The sequence below is a fragment of the Arvicola amphibius genome, chromosome 6 (genome assembly GCF_903992535.2).
Source record: "Arvicola amphibius chromosome 6, mArvAmp1.2, whole genome shotgun sequence".
NCBI classification, from domain to species: Eukaryota; Metazoa; Chordata; class Mammalia; order Rodentia; family Cricetidae; genus Arvicola; species Arvicola amphibius.
In genome coordinates this window covers 30,526,067-30,542,562 of record NC_052052.2, presented here as the reverse complement: position 1 = coordinate 30,542,562, position 16,496 = coordinate 30,526,067, and the positions used below count along the sequence as shown (strand labels likewise).

The 16,496-nt window shown below is 52.9% G+C and overlaps 1 protein-coding gene across 1 annotated transcript in view; it reads left to right on the top strand.

Moving 5' to 3' along the window:
• Hivep3 (HIVEP zinc finger 3) overlaps window positions 1-6,847 on the top strand; it is a 409,800-nt gene extending 402,953 nt beyond the window's left edge. The window contains exons 8-10 of the mRNA XM_038333975.1: window positions 642-728; window positions 4,162-5,081; window positions 5,921-6,847. Of these exons, the coding sequence (XP_038189903.1) occupies window positions 642-728; window positions 4,162-5,081; window positions 5,921-6,694 (1,781 nt within the window). The 3' untranslated portion in view covers window positions 6,695-6,847. The remainder of the gene's footprint in view (window positions 1-641; window positions 729-4,161; window positions 5,082-5,920) is intronic.
• The last annotated feature ends 9,649 nt before the right edge of the window (window positions 6,848-16,496 follow it).

The following is a 16,496-nucleotide window of genomic DNA, read 5'->3' as shown; positions in this document are numbered from 1 at the left end:
CCAGGACTTCTCAGTCCCCATCTACCGAGTTAGTCGTAAGAACCCCATGTTACCTCAGCATTTAAGATTGCAAATTAGCAGGACTGGAGCGATGGCTCAGCAGATAAGAGCACTGCCTGCTTTTCCAGAGGACTCAGGTTCAATTCCCATTACCCACATGGTAGCTCACAACTGTCTGTAACTCTAGTTCTAGGGGATTCGATAACCTCCCACAGAGTATATACAGGCAAAACACCAATGCACATTCATTAAATAAATAATAAATAGGATTGCAAATTATCTCATCTGAGTGTGCCACCAGCGTCTGGGTCCACACTTAAGACAGAAGCAGAAGAGAAGAGAAGGCAGTCTTTTCATTTCTCCTTTGCTTGTGTTTTAACCGGCATCCTGGGTTCTCAGTCGACCCTGTCCCCTCCCAGCCGCGTGGCCTCCCCTCTCCAGCCCGGTGTTTTACCTTCAGCAGGGGTTCTGGCTGCAGAGTCTGGCCTGGACACTGGAGCACAGGGTGCCTTGGCCCCTGCCCAGCCCCTGAAACTGTTCTGCGGGGCTGTGGCCTGGCAGCTGTGGGTCACCTCCGTGCGCCCAGCCCTCTCTGCCCTCTCCCTGCCACCAGGCCTGAGTCTGTCCTTGTTTCTTTCCAGGGAATCTGACTAAGCACATGAAGTCGAAAGCCCACAGCAAAAAGTGCCAAGAGACGGGGGTGCTGGAGGAGCTGGGAGCCGAAGAAGGTACCATACCGACCTCCGTTCTCCCTCGCCCCTCTCCATTTTCCGACTCGCCCCTTCCCCCAGCCCCTGGCCTTTCCCCCTTTCCAGCTACCCTCATTTCCACTACTGTTCCCCCTTCCTCTCCCTCCCTTCTGTACCCTTCCCTCTAGTTTGCTGAACAACTGGGAAGCAAATGTTAAATTCATAAAATGCTCCCCAGCGCCACACGGCCAGCTACTGTGCACTTGGGTATAAGCCGGTGTTCCGGTAGAATGCCAGCACCTCTGGGAGCTCAGGCAGTGCTTACTGAATGTGAGCGCATGAGTGGCTACAGGCAGCACTGGGTGCCCACTGTACGACAGGCACTTTCTAGACACATGCCCTGAGCTGTCTTTGCAGAACCTGGAGGGCTCTGCAGGCACTTAGCAGGAAGCCACATACTCACCCTCGTGCCTCTTCTGCCGTGAGCTTAACACATGGGCCTGTGGAGCTGGACATGTCCCTGAGAACGGCAAAGCCGGATCGCATAGGCCTGTCCCTTCCCACCCCTGCCCTGCCCCATCACTCCAACCTGACTACTGCCCTCCAGCAGCAGAGGCAAACTAGAGGCAGTGATAGCAGACTCGGTGGGGGGGGGGGGGGCGTAAAGGAGGGAGTCCAGAGGAGTGTGCAGATGGATGAGCAGGGCCTCCAGAAGTGACAAACCTTAACTTAATCAGGATCAGGACTTAGGGTAACAGGAGGTGAGTGGAGCGGGAGAGAAGAGGAAGATAGAGAAGGGGATGGGAAGGGAAGAAAGGCGAGTCGTGCTTTGGGGGGGACAATATAACAAGATTTAAATCAGGTTTTCTTTAACATTGAATAAATCAGTGTTTAGAACAAAAGCTCAAAGCGCTGTCTTCACGAACTATACCTAGCACAGCCCCCATGCTTGTCACAGTGCACAGCAGGCTACAGATGGTGTCCCCTCTAAGTCCCTGTAACTTACAGTAGACGCTTGATTTGCCCCATTTCAAGAAAAATAAAAGGGAAGTCCAGCACTAGGGCCACGAAGGTCAGAGAGCCAACTTAGCTACCGTCCGTGAGAGACGGGGGCCCCGCGCAGATGCCCTCTGACACCTCCAGCTGGGTGCAGGGGTGTGATCCAGGCCAGGTACATGAGCACAGGCTGAGTGAGCACAGTGCAGCAGGAACTGGTCTCATTCCAGAAGCCAGCAGAAACTGAGCCCATAGATCTTGCTGCTACATCATAGAGGAAAGAGGAGGTGAGGGGAAATGGACCCAGGGAGACTCTAAGCTTTGTAACCTAAGAGACTAAAAGGATAGAGTTTTTACTTCCTGCGCCAAGGCAGACCCAGGGATGGGCGCTAGAAACTGGTACATCCCAAACACACACACACACACACACACACACACACACACACACCACACAAACACACACAGCACACGGTAATAAGAAAAAACTTGGAAAGCACTGGTGGGGAGAAGATTGTAAGCCACTGCCACCATGTGGCCAGTCTTAGAAACTGCACCCAGCCATAGGCTCTGTGCTGTGCCTTCCAAGGAACCTTGATTCCAACAGTGGCAAAAGCCCATGTGGAGCATCAGGAAGGGGAGGTGCTGAGCAGGCAGGGGAGTCCCTTAGATGCCTGCAGGAACCTGGATGCGAAGTTTCTGAAGTAGTGTGTCCTGGAGAGGGCTTCCACTATTGGTGCACAACTCAGAAAAGGGCATCATACCCTTGGGCCTCCACTTCCTCCTTAGTCTAGGAAGGCTTTTGGGGCCATCCTAATGGATATCAGGAGATGCTGGCCCTGACTCCATCCCCAGTCAGGACGCTGCTTCAGCTTTCATCCACCAATGCTAACAGTGCCACCTGCCTATGCTATGGAAGAAGCAGATGACCCTGTCCACTGTACTAGTGGAAAAGCTGAGCACAAAGGGGCATACACTAGCCACGGTCACCCAGCAAGATGGTGGGGCAAGGATTCAAACCCAGGCCACATCTGCTTCTCGAAGCATACAGTCATTTTGAACTATAGTGTAATAACACAAGCAGTGAACACTAGTTCTGACCCAGCAGGAGATACCTGGATAACTGTAGGGCAGGCTACGACCTTCTCGGTGCTTGGGGCTCACAGTGTATGAGTGAGGGTAAAATCTTAGGACTGCAGTCAGGGCTCCTGCCATAGTCCTAGATCAGGGAAATAAGGACCCAGAGCCAGTGAGAGGCTTTGTCTCTCACCCCCTATCTACTGCGTCTCCTCCCATTCCGTTCAAAGCCTCATCTTTTAGCTTCTGGTTGCCCAAAACTCTGCCCTCAGCCTCATGGCCCTCCCTTTGCCTGGAAGCTCCTCCTCAACCCACAGGGTTTTTTTTGCCTCTGTCCTAATGAATGTTCGCATCATCCACTTTGGTACCTGACCCCTGAGGTACTAGTGCACTGAAGCTGCCCCTCTGTGAGCATGGTGGAGAGGCAAGGCCAGTGCCACAGGGTTCTGGGTCTACCTTCTCTGGACAGAAGGAGAAGCAGTATGGTGTGTGTGACTGGTGGGGCTAGTGGACACATTAGTAGTCCTCCTGTCACCAGCATGTCACAGCAGTCTAGTGAGAGGCCAACAGAACCTAAACTCTCCAAGTAACCTCTCAGAGTGCAGAGGGCTGCCCGTTCCAGAGATATCTCCACCTAGATTATGAGTAGTGACTTCAACCCAGTTGATGGAAGCCATGGCCCCATAAGAGACAAGACCCTGAAGCTAGCATTCAACATGGTCCACGGGGCAGAAATGGCAGGAGTGAGTCCTGCCCTGTAGACTGAGGCCTGCCTAGTCCAGCTACCCACAGAGGCCAAACTCTGCCATTTGCCCAAAGCTGCTGTGTAGGTCGGCCTGGTCATACTGGCATCTAGTTTGCTAATTTAACTGATTGTGGCTGTCTTTCAGTCCAGCCAGCATGCCCTATTCCAGAATGACAGATGCCATCATTAATGGGGTCATAGTGGACTATAATAATTTGGGCCCTTGCTATGCGCCAGGCCTGAATTCATTTGACAAAAGAGACTAGGTCACAGCCTTATAGCTGGCTCGTGGTGGAACCTGCGCTGAGAAACAAGAGAGCGGACAGTCTTGTTTGCTCCAGTGGCATTCCGGCCCTGCTTCTACCTTACTTAATCACCTTACTCAGTTTCCTTATCCACAACACGAAGGTAAGAATAGAACGACCTCCCCAGCGATCCCAGGATTCTTTGGTGAACTGCACAAATCTACGTAAAGCTTCAGAACTGAGCTTGCACGTTGAGGTGTGAGGTCACTGTGCGCTATTATTTACAGAGTATCCTTCTGTCTTCTCTGTCACTTGGTCGTCTGCCATGTGGCACTATGCCTAGTTGGCAGGCGGTGAAAATGGACTTAACGTGAAGCAGCTGTAATCTTGAGTCCCCCGGTTCTCCCCTCAGGAACCAGTGATGACCTCTTCCAGGACTCCGAGGGGCAGGAGGGCTCCGAGGCTGTGGAGGAACACCAGTTTTCAGACCTGGAGGATTCGGACTCCGACTCAGACCTGGATGAAGAGGAGGAAGAGGAAGAGGACGAGAGCCAGGATGAGCTGTCCAGGCCCTCCTCAGAGGCAGCTCCACCCTGCCTGCCAACCACACTACAGGAGGACTCCTCACCCATTCAGGGCCCTCAGCCTCCAGTTACCACTTCCGACGAGGTCCAGCAAGGCAGCTCCATCTCAGAAGCCGCACACTTGACAGCCAGCAGTTGTTCCGCACCTAGCCGGGGTACCCCAGACCTTCTCCGGCTGGGACCGGCCCCAGTGGAGACCGACACGAGCTCAGCTCTGAGTTCCAAGGCTATGTCCCCTAGGAGGCCATGGTCCCCAAGTAAAGAAGCAGGCAGCCGCCCCTCACTTACTCGCAAACATTCACTCAGCAAAAATGACTCATCTCCCCAGCGATGGTCACCGACCCAAGAAGCGCAGGCCTCAGTCACGAGCACACCTGGCCCCCAAGTGGGCCCAGGAAGGAACATGGGCCCTCGTCTTTGTGGGTCCCCAAGACTGGAGCTGTCTCCTCTCACTCCCTACCCCATAGGAAGAGAAGTGCCCCCTTGGGCACCTCTGTCCCCTGGACCCAAGAGTGCCATAGACACAGGCGCCCCCAGATATTCACCCACCAGGAAATGGTCTCTGGGTCAGGCTGAGTCGTCACCACAGACAGTGCTGCCAGGGAAGTGGGCCCTGGCTGGGCCCTGCAGCCCCTCAGTGGGCAAGTGTAGCCTGGGCTTGGGGCCAGTTCCACAGGCTCTCCTCCAGCCCGTGCCTCTACCTCACACACTTCTCAGCAGAAGCCCTGAAATGTGCACCTCTGTAAGGGTGAGTCTTTACCATGGCCTTCCTGGGGGTTGGGAGCTCCCCGTTCATACCCTCTTCACGTCACATCCAGAGCCAGCCCAGTGATCCAGGCCGTGTAGCAAATGTCTTGGACCTGCACTGTGCCAGCTAATATTGCCTTTCCACACACCCTCAGAAACCCCCAACATGGCTCCGGAGCTTATGGGCTGTGGGTTCTAGCCCCAGTGAGCAGTGTGGCCTTGGATGTGGGGTCAACACTCGTGTAATTCTTTAGCCATCCATCCCTTCCCCGTCCACGGTGTCCCTGGAGCAGAAGGTAGAGCAAAACTGTCCTCTCCGCCACCCCCTTCAAGGACTTCCCGGTCCTCACCATCCCGGGGAAACCATCAGCATAGTCGCTAAGAGCAGCACTGCCTCTGTCACCTCTGTGTCCTACCACATCTCCCTCACTGGTGACGTCCATCATCCACACTGTCCCCACCCTGATGTCTCACAGTGTCCATCCCACAACACCCTGCCACCATGGCTGCCGCCACCCAGTGCTGACACTGTCCTATTGACATTCTGTCACCATGTAGTCGTGACCCACAGCACCCCTTCTGGGGGAACACTGACCAAATCATCTTTCTTGATAGTTTTGGGATCCTATTAAAGTTCCTGTAGTGGAAGGTGGAGCCCCCTCCTGCAGATGTGGGACCAACACGTTGCCCGTGGGAAGCTCCTGAGTCCCGATCCTGGCCCCGCTCATCTCTTTACTCTGATCTCAGACCCGCCTGCCCTTTGCGACTCTAGAACTTGGTTCTGCATGCGCCAAGCATGTAACCCTTGCCTTCCTCTGTCTTATTTTCTGACCCCAGCAGAAGACTGAGTCTCGAAGTCCATCCTGCTCAGCTGGCCCTGTTCCTCTCTCCCCGCGACCATTCTCTGCCCCTCATGACTTCCACGGCCACCTCCCTAGCCGAAGTGAGGAGAACCTCTTCAGTCACCTGCCTCTGCACTCCCAGCACCTGAGCCGCGCCCCCTGCCCCCTCATTCCGATTGGTGGAATCCAGATGGTACAGGCCCGGCCAGGAGCCCACCCCACCCTGCTACCAGCGGCCTGTGCGTCCTGGGTCAGTGGCTTCTCAGGAGGTGGCAGTGACCTAACAGGGGCCCGAGAAGCCCAGGAGCGCAGCCGGTGGAGTCCCACAGAGAGCCCTTCAGCATCGGTGTCCCCTGTGGCCAAGGTCTCCAAGTTTACACTCTCTTCAGAGCTGGAGGAGGAAAGGACCAGCAGAGGCCCAGGAAGACCTCCTGACTGGGCACCTCAGAGGGCTGAAGCCCCTGCAGAACCCATGGGCACACACAGCCCCTGCTCCCCACAGCTGCCCCGGGGCCACCAGGGAGCATCATCCTGGAGTGCTCCCTTGGAGTCACCACACACACTGGCCAACCGCAAGGCGTCCAGCTTCCCACCGCTGGACCGCAGCAGCTCCGCGGACTGCCTGGCAGAGGCCTCCACTCACTTCCCAGCCCGGAGCAGGAACCTCTCTGGGGAACCTAGGACCCGTCAAGGCTCCCCTGAGACCTTAGGTAGTGGGGAGCCCAGGACACCTCAATTCCTGCCCAAAGACAGAGGCCCCCCAAGTACCTAGCCTCTCCAGCCACTTTATCTGGCTTCCAGTGTTCAGCAGCAGACATTTCCAGCCAACTTCCTGGAGTTCCCTTGCTTCCATGGGCGTCTTCTCTGTCCGTCTGCCCTCGCGGCTCCTGCTCAGACCCATCTATTATATTGTTCCACATGTGCAGTTACCTGTGCCTTTTTCTAGACCTTTTGTTGCTTGAAAAGAAAAGAAACAAAAGAAACAACACAAATCACACACATCCATTTAAAAAAAAAAACAGAAAAGAAAAACAAAAAAGAAACACCCATGAGGAGCTTGAGGCCGTGACTCCTTTGTGCTTTGGGGACGAGACTGTAGGAGGGGCCTCTTCACCTCCATCCACCACCACACTCCATGCTGGCAGCTGTCCCCACCTCAAGGCCCATGAGACGTTACATTGCACTGAGGGAGAGAAGAAGAAAATGGGAGGGAGAAAAGTATAAATCCAAAGGCAGGCACTCCTACAGACACGCCGAAGACTCCCAAGTATACACCCAGCTAGTAGCCACTCCTGTCTGTCAGCAGAATGACCAGAACCCCAAGGCAGAACACCACCAACACAGGCAGGAGCCAACCCCACCACTTCCCATCCTTCCCGGCCAAGAACAGTATCTTTTCTTATTTTATTTTCTGCAAGAATCAGGACAAAAAGTTACCTTTTGCTAACATCTCAGTACAGAATAGTAGCCTGAGGGGAACGTAGTGTGGACTGTGGGCCTCACCTCCCGCTTCCGCCTCCACTTTCCCCCCAGGACGAATACAGGGGCCCAGGTTTCTCCCACACACCTGTAGGTCTCTGCCTCCTGGGCCTGGCCATAGCTGGATTCTTGATGTTTAGAAATACCTGCAGGATGAAGGGGCCATGGCAAGACTAGGGATATTCCTAGTCCAGGCCTGTTCTGAGCCTGAGGTTTGAATTCTGTTTCACCTCTGTTCCCGAGGAATGAAGCATGGCACTTCCTCCATGACTGGGTTACATATGAGGACACAGACACAAACATAGAAACCAAAGATGCTGTTCGGCTCTTCCTCCAGCCTCTTCAGACTCTCTTCCCTTGACTTAGAAGATTTCTGAATTGTCCCAAGTCATTTGAATTTTTCTTCAGTTCCCAAGGCAAAAAAAAGTAATAGGACCAAAAATTTAAATCCCAGGTTGAAATATAGGACTTGACCACCTGGTGTACAAACAAACAAAAAAAGGCAAAGTCCTCTGTGGCATAGGAGCTATGGTTACTGTTTCTAAAGCCTGACAAATTTTTCTTTACCTTCTCCAAAAGACAGAGAAAAGGGACCGTGGCGAGGAGGCCTCCTCCTACAGCCTTGTCCCCAAATCATAAAGTATATTCCAGCCATGCTGGATACTGCTGTCACTGAATTCCAAGCAGAAGCCTATCCCTGGGCTTCAGACAGGGCGTATGGCTGAAGGCTCATGGGAGGGCTGAAGGCTCATGGGAGGGCTGAAGGCTCATGGGAGGGTTGAACTGCTGGAGGTGTTAGAGGAGACAGAGACGACAAGGCTGTGAGCCACCCCTCTCCCTCCCTCCAATTCGTTCCCGTGTGTGTGTGTGTGTGTGTGTGTGTGTGTGTGTGTGTGTGTGTGTGTGTGTGGCCGGCCCTTGCTGGATGGGCAGATCAGCTAGCCAGGCCCAGTGCCAAAGCCAATCACCTGGTTTGTCCTCTTTGCCTGACTCAGTACTTAAAAAGTAAGAGTCCATAGAGCAGGGCCTCTCGTGCTACGTGCTGTGCCACAGGGGGTCATGGGTATCAGACTGACAGTCTCCAGATGCTTGGCACACTGTAAGTCTCCTGCACACCTGGGAGAAGCTATCAAGCCAAGGCTGAGACGCTTTAAGAGGAAGAGGGTAGAAGCCTGAGTTCCGGTCAGCCCAAGCTGGAAGTCACAGCCTTCCTCCATTCTGCACCTCGGCCCTAGCTAAGGGCTGAGGTGAGGAGTTGGACAAAGGGCATCATCTCCACCCAGGCCTGACGGCTTCCTAGGCAAGCTCTCCTGGCCACAGACTGCAGGCTAGCTCCCGACCTTGAGATACCCACCTCTCTCCAATTCACTCTCACCCAAAATCTCCTGGGAGTTCCTCTCCCACCCTCCCTCTCTCTTTCCTCTTCCTTGGCATTCTAGTGACTGACATGGTGTGTGGTCACACAATGGAGAGTCCCCACAGTTACTGCACCCAGCTGACTCAGGGAAATTGGCTCTAACAAAGGCTAGGAATTGGAGGCTTGCCTGTGGGTGACAGGGAGAGAATACACAGACTCTAGCCTGGGGGCTAGTACCCCACACAGATGCCCAGAGGGCTGCAATGAATGCCACTCCCAGACACAGCTCTGAACTCTCTCAAACTCTTTCCACCACCCCCCAAGCACACAGCCCCAGCCTGCAGGCACCTCCTCCCTCTTGAAAACCTCTCCAAGAATACAATCCAGGCTCCTTGCCCACAGCCGGCCACTTCTGACTTGCAGCCTGCCTGTGACGCTATTGTCAGTGATGACAGTCTAGTTCAGACACCTATGTGGGGCCCGCTGACACTCACCAGAACAAGATGGCCATTGATCCTTACCTGTGACAGCTGGGGAGGTCTTGAGTCAAATCCTGTCCTCTGTGGGTGGTAGCTCCAGGCCCCCTGTCCCTGAGGCCTGACCACTAGATGCCCTTTACGGGGCAGTCTCACATCAGACTACCAACCTCTTCCCACTCCCCATAGTAGCTGACACTCTTCTCCCAGTCCCCAAGACCCTCCAGGGGTTCTGACAGGGATAGCCGCCTATTTTCCAGACACGGAGTCTGCCTTGCTCCGTGGGGAAACCTCTGAAGAGCATTGGCTCCCAGCTTCCTCTAGACATTGCTCGCTCCCGCCTGGCCCAGACTAGGAAGAAGGAATATGTCTGAGCTGAAGTCTCCTTCTAGTCCTTGCTCCAGCTGACACTTCCAGGTGAAATCCTGGGAGACCCATCTGCTCTGCCGTGTCACCTAAGAAAGTTCCCAAAGTGCCACCAAATTTGCTTCCGTGCTGTGGTCCCTGTCTGCTTGGCATTTGAAAACCGCTTGGGCACTACTGATCATTTTACAAATGTGGTGGTCGGGAAGAAAGGGAACCTTGTGGGCAAATGTAAGATACTCACGCTCTGTAAGATAAATCTTTGCCTTTGTTTTTCCGAAAAGGTGTATGCATTCCGTACGCGAAATCGTCTGTAGAGAGTTTCCACGTTCCCAAATGGCAATACATTCCAAAACTCGTACTGTAGATATGTACAGCAACCGCACTTGGAGAGGGGTAGTTTTGCCTGTGGTTTATTTAAACTCCAGTTTCTACACTTGTATCTTGCAGTTGTCGGTATGGTATTCATCAGTGCAAAAGAAAAACAAAAACAAAAAAAAACTCAAACAAAAAAGAAATCCATACAGGTCTAAAGCACAGAGTCCATTGTACAAAAGGAAAAAAAATCGCTCAGTATTGGTGTGTGTGACCCTTGTAAATCCCATCTGTACTGTGAATGAGACGTTTTTACAAGTATAATAATTGCCTTTATTACAGCTTGGGCTGAGTGTTCAGCCTGAAGATATTTTTAAAAAAAAAAATAGCACGTTGGAATAAATTTGAAAATTCCCAACAGAGCCTTGTTGGCTTGGCTCATGGCTTTTCTCTTCCTCTTGTTTAACTTTTTTTATTTATATGTCTGTTGGAGTGTGCCATATGTAGAAGGGGTACCCCCAAAAGTCAGAAGCAGGTATCAGATCCCCAGAAGCTGGAGTTAAAGTGAGCTATCCAATGTGGGTGCTGGGAAACTAGCCCAGGTCCTCTGGAAGAGCAGCAAGCAGTCTTAACCACGGAGCCATCTCTCCAGCCCCATCGTGGCTTTTCTTGAGGACTACGGAATATCAAGGTTAGGGGACACCGGATGTCCTAAGCATTCATTTTATCACAAAGCAATCAGCCCCATAGAAGGGAAATGACTAGGTCACATTCATAGCCTGGGACTTCCTTACCCTCACTTCTGGGCTGTCAATCACCATGGGGTTGGTGTCAATTCACCATGAAGCCTGAATTCGTCCCTATGGTTACCATAGCAAATTGTCACCCGGCTTTAAACAACAGAAATGGACTCCCCAACAGTTCTGGAGTACAGGGGTCTGAAATCTTCATCTATGGCCATACCACCTTGAACACTTCCATTCTCATTGATCTTTGAAGCTAAGCAGAATGGCCCTGGCTAGAACTTGGGAGATGTCTGAGATCTGGGTGTTGCCCAGTTGGTCCTTCTGCAGGCTCTGAGGAGACGTCATTCCTGGCCTCTCTTGAACTCTGGCAGCTACAGGTAAGTCATGGTACTCCTGACTTTTAGACACATCCAATATCTTGACTCCTCCATACTTCCACACCTCTATGCTGCTAAGACCCTTGTTCCAAATAAGTGCACTCTCAGAAATTCAGGAATTATCATATATGACAATATTTGAGAGCCACTGTTGAGCCAGCTATAGGATGGAACCTGAATTTGGATCCTGACACAGCCATTGATTGCCTGTGTGATCTTGGGAGGGCCATCTGACCTCTCTGTGCCTGTTTGCTCATCTGTAACCAGAGGTAATGTCCTAAGTCTAAAGGAAGGGTCATTGTGAAGATTAAATATGACGTGCATGCAGGGAAGACACGGATACCCTGAACACAGCAAGCCCTTGACAGTTTATGCACAGCCTTAAAACCAATGCTGGGATCGCTGGGATGGCATAAACATGGTTTCCCATCTTCTATATTCAACACCGAGTACCAGTGAGGGCTGCCAGTGATGGGTGCTGTGACGATCAAGGGACAGGGCCACCTTCAGAGAGCTCCGTCAGATCAGGCTGTGGGCATCACTCCGTCACAGGCTCAGCATCAGCAGTGGCAGAGAGCAAAGGCTCCAGTCCACAGGGAGTCAGAGGATCAAGAAAGCTTTCAAGAGAGGCCCTGTGACCGCAAGGAAAGGAAGACAGGTCAGTGAGCCGAGCAGCTGGCCCTGGGGACAAGGTGCTAACCAGGAGTTCGGCACTAAGGACCTGAAAGGGTGGCTTTATTGGGTGAAGGGGATCAATGCCAACGTTTGGAAAAGATGGACCTGCACCATTTCTGGCATGTGGCTAGCCCTCTGCAGACACACTGAGAGCGGAATGGCCAAAGGTGGGCAGGGGTTGGTACTGAAGAACCATCAAGGCAAAGATGGGAAGAGACGCTTTGTCATGGACCTGGGCACAGGCCGCTGTACAGTAGCGGAAAAGCTGTGAGAACAGTTGATTGTTGAACATTGTGGTGGAATAAGAGAAGCCGAGAGGTAGGAGAAGGAGGCTTGGGAGTCCAAAAACGTGTGAGAAGACAAGGCATCTCAGTGACGGCACACTGTTTCTCTGAGGGATTTTTCTCTTTCAATGGAGTAGAAGCACCGGAGGAAGTTGAAGATGAAGTCAAAGAGTCCTGAGAGGGCCTGAGTTAGCCCTGAGGGCAGTGAGAGACAGTCTCCAGGAAGGAAGGAAGGTGTCTTGCAAGTCCCGAGAGCTGTGGTCACTGTCTGCTCTGCTGTTGGTTTCTCTAACAGCAGTCAGCAGCCAGACCATAGGTGCCAGAAGTCTCCCAAGCGTGGCTTCTGCCAGCCCACAGCAGAGGGTGACAGTGGGTGGGGAGTAGGGAGATTGGTGTGTGAGAGAAGAGGGTGAGGCCTGGGCCATCGGCTGCGGAGGGAGGTGGTCTGCCTTCTGCTGCTATGATAAACACTACCACGACCGAAGGCACCGTGGAGAAGAAGGGGTTAATTTCATCTCTATAACTTGTAGTCCATCGTGAAGGGAAGTCAGGGCAGGAACCCGGAGACCAGAACTGAAGCAGAGGCCCTGGGAGAGGGCTGCTTACTGCCCTGTTCCCCACAGCTTGCTCAGCTGCTTCAATATACCCAAGGGTCCCACTACTCACAGTGGGCCAGACCCTTCCACATCCAGCCTTATTGACTGGAGGACAGTCTAATGTAGGCATTTTCTTGAGAGTCTCTCTTCCTACGTGTTTCTAGCGTGTGTCAAGTTTAGAGAGAGAGAGAGAGAGAGAGAGAGAGAGAGAGAGAGAGAGAAAGAGAGAGAGAGAGAGAACCTAACCAGACAAAAGCCATGATCCATAATAGCCATTTGAATGTGGAGACTTAAACTGCTATTTCAGGGACCACAATGAATGAAACCTGTGGACCACAGCTGTTGAAGGGACAGAGGTCAGAATGTGGTGTCTGTACCAGGCAGGTGGTGCAGGGAGCAAGAGAGGATCATCTCTAACGATGGCAGCAGGATTGAGATGGAGTCAGGTCTGGGAGCCAGGTTACATCAGTCAGGACAGGCTTCCCTATGCTGCTGTTCAAGCAGGCCTGACACTCGGTGACCGAAGGCAGCAAGAGTCCCTTCCTCCCCTACTGTACATTCAGGGGGCCCCAGCAGAGGAATCCTGCTCACCCCAATTACTTGGGAGACCCAGGCTGATGGCGGCTCCGTTCCTGACTTCCGATGATCCTGAGAAGCAGAAGAAAAGAGTCTGTCTTCATTATCAACTTGCCCGATTTAGAATCACCTGGGAGACTGGCGTGGCACATCCTGGGTGTGTCTGTGAGATGTTTCTAGAGAAGAGTCACTGAGAGAGAAAGACCCACCCTAAATATAAGTATCATCCCATGGTACAGGCAGAATAAGGAGGGGGGAGTGAGGATGCTGGGTAAGGACTGGAAGTCCCCTTTATACTGCCTTCTAGCCCATAGTGTGAAGTGCACTGTTCAACCATGCCCTCCCAGACACAGTGGCCCGAGCCAAAAATAACCCTTTCGTCTCTTAACTGGTGTCAGGTGTCCATCACATGACACAGAAGTAACTCAAACATACTGGCCCGAGCCAGCCACACAGCCGGGTCTTATGGAGGGGAACAGGGACATTAGGAAGCAGCTTCTGCATCATGCAAGGTTAGGGCATCTCAGAACTGAGCCAAATAAGCAGAGGTTCACGATGGGATGGGAAGGAGGCAGGGACAATGGTGTTACCCTCAGAGGAGATACACTGTGGCAGGAAGCAGGGAATGGCCAGAGGAGGGTGTGGGAAACAGAGACGGTACCCGTGCTGAAATCACAGCCTGTCGGGGATAAGGAATAAGTAATGAATCAAGGGACGGGCAGAAAATGGGGGACAGAGGACATGATACAGAGTCAGGGATGCGTATCCAAGATAACAGGGAAGAGGGGCTTGCCCAGCTCCAGGAGAAGATGCACCAGGCACTGTTTCCAGACCTTCACACATTGTAGCCCCGATGACTACCCAGCATGACGAGTTCAGGTACCATTTCTCGAGAAGAAAACAGTGAGATTAAAGCTCCCCCAGCTTCCCTCAAGTATAGTGACACGTGCCTGTAATCCCAACACTCATGAGGCCTAGACAGGCAGAGCTCAAGTTGGAAGTCAGCCTGGGCTACATGGTGAGATCCTCTTGCTATGACTGGCTCCAGTGCAGCCTGCTAGGGAACCCAAGCTCCCCTCCCACTTTCCAGTCCCTCTCTGGCTCCATGGTGGTGCCGGGTGTCAGACTGCATGACTGCCTTTGCTTAGAGTCCAGTTGCCGGTCTATCAAGTAGTAGGTGTGGGAATTCCATATCCACCGCAGCTGTCGCGTGACTGCCGCTGGCTCCGTGCCAAACCAGATACTGGGGGGCCCAGGTTTTGCAGGGGTCATGATCCCTTCCCCTCCAAGAAGTGAATGGGACAAAATGCCGGCTTATTACAGACGAAGGTAGTGCCTGAGATCACACTCTCACACATGATAGGCCACAATCCTGTCACATCTGTCCCAGCATCCCAGGAGAGCAATGGCCGAGTTCTTCTGACATTTTGGCCAAGCTCATCTGGGTCCCCAGCCAGAGCTGGGTGAAGTCCACAGGACTGGGAGATCTTGCACTCATTCCTAAGACCATACCCATTCTGGGCTCCGACCCTGGGGACCATAGTCTGTTCTAAAGACTTTAGGAGACCGGACACCACAGGCAGGATAGCCTCAGGAGGCTGGGCCAGCCTGGATGGAAGTGAAAAAACCGAAGGGTAGAAGGCAACAGGGACAAGTGCCTGAGGACGCTGAAGCCTGGGTCTTTGTTTGTGCGGAAATCAGCACGGGGGTTCTGAGTCCCTGGGAGAAGGACACATCGCACGGTCACCTTTTACCCAGAAGGGAGCCTGGACTCTGATACATGACCTCCATACTTGACTACTGTCCGTGGAGAGTCTGGGCCTTTGTAGCTGAGCCTTTCACTGGGACTAGGACCCCAGGCCACGTATCTCACACTCCCATCCTGACCTCATCCACTGTAGGAAGATACAGTGCCAATTTCCTCTTCCTGTTGACAAAATGGCTGTCCCGAGCCGGGAAGAGCCTGGCCTGAGGCCAGGGCTAGGATTCCCATAGGGTCCTCCACAGATCCACCTGAACCACCCCACCCTACCCAGGTCCCAGTGCTACTACCCGACTCTTCTGCCCAGCTCTGCCTTTTTAGGAAAGGAAAAGAGCAGCTCTAGTGGCGGGCAGGCGGGCATGCTAATCCACCAGCTCCCGGCAGCTCTGGTTACCCGTGGTTTGGGGCCCGAGCAGCCCTGGCTGGGAGTGCCAGCTCAGCCAATGGGTGCCGTCGCCGAACTACTCTGGCAGAGCCATACAAGGCCTGGTTGCAACCCAGGCCTGATCAGGCATAGGGCAGTTCCAGTGTGCCGGCATCCGCCCCACCCCTGAGCCTGCCGGCCCAGCACGTCCTCCGATTCTACCTAATCCAGCTTGGGAGCAGGCAGGGCTTTGGCGCACGTGCACCAGACCTAGGAGGGCTCTCCAAGGTCAGGGATACGGCACCATCAGGACAGAGACCAGAGTCAGGGAACGAGCTTAATTGGTCATGGGGACACCTGGATGAGGTCTAGATGATTGGGGTCAGGACCTGATTCAGGCTGCATCATCCCTGACGAGTGCCTGCTATCAGCCCTTTGACCTCGCTACTGCCTTGTCCCCTCTGCTCTTGGAATGGGCTTTAGCAAAGTGTGTGGCCTTCATACCTTGTAGTGTCTTATCAACCATTTCATCCCAAGGCTACATGACCCTCGCAGAATCGGGGTGCACATTAATGTCTACATGTTGTCTCACATTATACCCATTATATGTGGCCCATACGTCCATCCTACGTCCACATCCTTCCCCTTGGGGACCTGTATGCATCCATTGTCACTGTTGTGGATCTGAGGCTAGGAAGTTAAAAGCAAGGAAACCTGACAGTCCCTTCTCAGCAGATTCCCTCCCATCAAATCTAATTTGGTGCTTACAATATCTGTGGAAAGGGGGCTTGGGGAGATGGCCCAGTCAGTGAAGTTCCTGACACACAGGCATGGGCGCCTGGGTTTGGGTCCCCAGAATCTATAAAAGAAGTCAGGCATGGCAGAGCATGCCTGTAACGCCAGAACTCTGAAGACAGAAGGAACTCTGGGGCTCTCTAGACTACCAGTCTATCTGATGTGAGGATTCTAAGACCTTCTCTCAAAACATAGGTGAAGAGTGACAGAGGAAGACATCCAATATCAGCCTCTGGCTTCCGTGTGCATGTGTGCATGTGTGCATATGCATGTGTGTGCACATGCGTATGTATGTACACACACATACAGAAACATATCCACACATATAAACCATGCATATGTGCAAACACACACCACACACACACACACACACACACACACTCACACACACGGAAGATTTGCGGAAGGT